Source organism: Typha angustifolia, chromosome 13, assembly GCF_048772165.1.
Source record: "Typha angustifolia cultivar Huaian chromosome 13, ASM4877216v1, whole genome shotgun sequence".
Taxonomy (NCBI): domain Eukaryota; kingdom Viridiplantae; phylum Streptophyta; class Magnoliopsida; order Poales; family Typhaceae; genus Typha; species Typha angustifolia.
The window spans coordinates 9,571,255-9,575,992 of NC_133251.1; the positions used below are offsets into that span (position 1 = coordinate 9,571,255).

Consider the following 4,738-nt stretch of genomic DNA (forward strand, 5'->3'; position numbering starts at 1 on the left):
CCTTTTGTTTATTTTAATTTATTGAAAGCAGCTCATACAAGTTGCTCCATCATGGTATGAATATGCCATAAAGTAAGATTTGAATCTATAAACAATTCAAAGAGCACTTCACTTTCTGCTTATAGTGCTAGTTATCTTCTGTTATTCTAAATGTTCAGCAACACATGTGAATGTCCTTACCCAATCTTAAATATTATAATATACCAGCCAAGTAGCCTGACAAAAAAAAAAAGGAATGTATCTTCCAACCGCCGGCTATAAGCATGAATTATCTACAAAATTGGAACTTCCAATTAGTGTACTACTTCTTCTACTTCTGAAGATGTGGTTAAGAGAAGAAAGTAAAAGAGTTAAACTAGGCGAAAGGAAGCAGTTTAGCAGTGGCCAGAAAAACCAAACAAATTATGTAATTGGCACTTCCTGTAGATCTAAAAGCAATAGAAAAGAACAAAGCAGAATAAAGGTGCAGAGAAAAGTAAGAAGAACTGTATAAGAAAAAATAATCTATCAACATGAAACTATAAATATAGAACATCATACATAGCCTCAAAAAGGGGAAACTAAAAAATATTCTATCCTAAATGACAAATCGAAAGAAACACTACTATGCTATCAACCATCTCATCTCTCCCTCAGTATACCAAAGTAGACCAGAGTCCTCTCATCAAAATACACCTCCAAGCACACACACGCGCACACGCAACAAAACAATAAACTACATCTATACTGTTGGATGCTGCCTTCCTCCATATCCATTAACACCATTAACACCATGGTGAGATTTCTCAGAGCTCCTTGACCTCTTCAGAACTACTGCCCATGTAAAGACCTCAAGAAACAATGCGATGCCACCCAGCGTCGCGATGATTGCAATGTAGGTGTTCTTCCACTTATTGGCAGGGTTCAAGATGTCGAAACCTTTGAAGATGTTGATAATGCTCAGTATAATCACCGAGTATCCGACAGTGTGGTGATAGACATTCCAGTAGATGCGATACTTGTTATCCTTGTTAGGCCTTAGGAGAAGTGCAAACACCTATAAGGACATCAATTTATGAGTTAGAATCATCATCAATTCTCAAAGTGAGAATTTAGTAGAACTTCATCCATCTAGTTATACGAATCTGGTTCACGGTGGTAAATTTACCAGATGCACTTTTACTTTCACAGATATTTAAGGTCAATTCGAAAGAAGTACCTGAAGTGTGGCTAGACAAAAGAGGACAATCCCAATAACTCGATGGCTGTGATAAGTAATTCCTTTGGACTCACTCCCAAGCTTAAGGCCAAGACCCCACCCAGCAACCCCAAGTATGTAACCAGAGCATTGGCAGGCAGCATGGAGGTAGAACCAGGCAGGATCAGCTGATTTGAATACCTTCATGTACCTCGCTATCATAATTCCAAGAGGAAGAAGAACACCCCAGCTCACAGCATTCAGTACTCCATGAATCTGTACACAGATCCAACCAAGTTATCTCTAAACTAAAACTACAAATCAGATCAATATCAAAATGAACAGAGGAAATCTTCATAAGCAGAACTGCCTCTAATGTTATCTAGAAAGTTAAGATATGGCAGAACAAATTAATACAAAAAGATCTTTCTTATTCATCTACTATAGAATGTTTTATGTCAGATGATCTAGTTAACTAACTACTAATGAAGATGAAGATGAAAATAGGTTAGATATTCTTACATTCTTCCGGTGAAGCCTCGAATTCGACCCTCCGCCGCTGGCCACAGCCTGCCCGGAGGTGAAATCCAAGCTGGTCGCAGACGCGATATTCCCGCCGGATGTCGGGTGGCCGAATGGCAACCCGTTCTGGAACTGAGTCCCGGCCTGCCACACCATGTTCTGCTTGGAGTTGTTGCTGGGCAAGTCCACGGTGGCGTAGATGGTGTATGCCCCGCTCGAGAACTCGGCCTCTTGGCTGTACACCTTGAAGCTCAAGCTCTCGTTCTTGATGGTGGGGCTGTAGTTGTCGGAGGAGAGGATAGTGGAGATGCTGGTGACGACGCCGGAGGAGTCGTGGAAGGCGAAGATGGCGTTGGCGCCGAGCATCCCGGAGGAGGTGGGGTTGAGGGCCCACGCGGCCCAACCGGAGGTGGTTTGGGGGACTCGGTATGCCACGTCGGCGGTACCATTGGAGGAGTGGTAGGTCCAGTGAAGGGTGGCGCTGAGCTCCGGTAAGGAGGTGCAGGTAGAATAGAGCCTGTTCTGGGAGAAGGTCTCGGAGAAGCAGCTCTGGGCTGAGGAAGAAGGTAATAAGAGACCCAAGAGGAGGAGGAAAGAGATGGCTACTGGCCTCATAGGAAAAGCCATCTTTTGGGATGTGGGTTTGTGAGCAAACTTAGCTGCAATTTTTTTCTTTTCAGATAACTCTAGGTCAGAGGTGGAAGGAGATGTTGGGGGGGAGAGAGGGAAGAGGTGGCCTATAAATGGGACAAAGAAGAGAAAGGAGAGTCGGGGGAAGTTGGGGTTGTTGGCTTGTCCGGCATGGAAGCTTCTTCTCTCTCTATCTCTCCATCGCTGTCATTTTCTGTATTGAAATTTTAGGATGCCAGATCTTGCAAGAGTTGGAGAGATGGTAAAGATGAGATTAGTCTGGAAGTCTTATGCTTCTTTCCCCTGCTTTTTTGCCTTTCAGATGTCCTTTCTTTGTCAACATGCGTATCATGTTGATTAAGTCACCACTATAGCTCAACCGTTGAGATTTACCGATACTAGATAGATTTTTCTTTGATTTAAGCTCGATATAACTCATTTTTCTTATTGGTCCAAACGACACTAACATCGTGTTAAATTGTTATCTGGGAATTTACATATAACACCCTACAAGTATAGACTTGTGATTAGAAGCACACTCTCAGGGTACGCATTTTACCGATCGCACCTGTCATTTTGTAGGATTCTCAATAAACACTCCATCTTCATTCAATCAATGCTTAACTAATTGCAGGAAACTAGAAACGGCATCCGAGATAGTACGAGGCTCCCGCCTGTATTAGGGCTGCGGAGGACTATGTAACGTTATCCTCGTATCTAAGGTAGCTAATTTCAAGACTTGAGTCCATAATCATATTAGATACAAGAGGCCAAGTTTATCACGATACCAGAGTTAAATTTATCGCATAAGAATCGAACTAATCGAATATTTATCTTTTTCATGCCACTTACTCTTTGTAAAGTAAAATTTACAAATACCCAAAATGCAAGGTCCTAAGTGCAAAATATCTAAGATGGGAGATTTTATCTACTACTTTTCCTACAGTGTCTCTGTCTTCCTCGTCGACCTCGTTGAACAGACATCTAAGTTAGAAGGGATCAAGATGGAACAAAGCACAAGCTTCGGTCTACGGTTTGACGCGGTTTAGAGTACGGAGATTAGAAGTATGCCGATGGAGTTGCAAAGACTGGTCATGGTTGGTGAAAACTACGCCACATGTTATGTAGTCGGTCATCTTTTATCATTACAATTAAATCAAAAGTCTTCTTTGTTTACGCAGTCAAATGTATACGCTTTCCACACTTCCGTTGTGCAACTTGAACGGCTTCACCAAACAATTCAATAATATGATATAGATTTATTTTAATTATTCAGCGAAGACCAAACACGGGGGCTTAATTTTCAGTTTCAGTTTTTCTTTTGAGAAATGGAGTTTTTCATCTTTTGTGCAAGAATATTCCGCACTAACATTTGTCATCTGTGCCATTTTTCTTTATCTTTCATCAGGTAAGTAGAAGAGTTGTAAAACAACCACATTACACATGTTTTCATCTTTATCTCATGTGCAGTTGAAACTTTGGTTCCATTCAACTTTTAAAAAAAAATTGACAATATGTTGTTGCAATCATAAAAATTAAGTAAACGTATTCTTGAAATTAATAAAATAATCTGAATAACCCCTGATATAAGAATAATTTAAAACTAAAATAAGATTAACTAAATCAAAGCTTATGTAAACCGTGTAAGTAAAATCACCCTGAGGGTAATTTATAAAGTTTAAAGAAATAATTTAAATAAGATAGAATATACCTTTCTATCATGGAACATGATAGGCTTACAAGAAATAGTCCGTGCAATCAAAAAAAAATATTTATTAAATATTCTCCTGAAGTCAGAAAATTATGAAAATAAGTGAAATTGATCCGTAACTCCTTGATCTACGTTTTTTGTATTTATATTCTTAACAGATTCAAACTGCAACTAGGACGAAAACATGATTTAGTGCGGATAATGGTGGTGGTGATGAGTGGAGTGGATATTAGGGTTATAGATGTTAATGGAGATGAGGATGGATAGTAGATGTTGCGTAATAACCCAAATAATAAAAATAATAATAATAATAATAATAATAAAAATAATAAAATATAAATTAAATGTATAAAAAAAGACAAAAAAGAAAAAAAGAAAGAAAAGAAAAAAATTTAAAAAAAATAATAATTATTAGTGTTGGCATGCGTAGAGGGCGTCACATGCGCCCACAACCACCGGCCTGGCCAACCAAGCCGGGCCAGCTGGCTACGACAGGCTTCGACGCCACCGCAACCACCACCTTTTTCCTCCTCCATCACCTCTCTCTCCCTCTAAATTTCTCTCTTTATTTCTCTCTCTTTCGGTCTTACTCACTCACTCTCTCTCTCTCTCTTGCCAACGTCGGCTTACCACCGTCGTCGCCGTCGCACCCCGTCACCGTCTCTCTCTCTCTCTCACTCTCTCTCACCCTTCTTACT

General features: G+C 40.0%; 1 protein-coding gene across 1 annotated transcript; it reads right to left on the reverse strand.

Moving 5' to 3' along the window:
- Positions 1 to 490: 490 nt before the first annotated feature.
- LOC140774839 (cytochrome b561 and DOMON domain-containing protein At5g47530-like) lies at positions 491 to 2,438 on the reverse strand. Its single transcript, XM_073117985.1, has 3 exons — positions 1,700 to 2,438; positions 1,199 to 1,453; positions 491 to 1,036 (listed from the first exon to the last, which is right to left on the reverse strand). Exons 1-3 carry the CDS (start codon positions 2,324 to 2,326, stop codon positions 722 to 724), a joined length of 1,197 nt encoding a protein of 398 aa, XP_072974086.1. The 5' UTR covers positions 2,327 to 2,438; the 3' UTR covers positions 491 to 721.
- Positions 2,439 to 4,738: the final 2,300 nt, after the last annotated feature.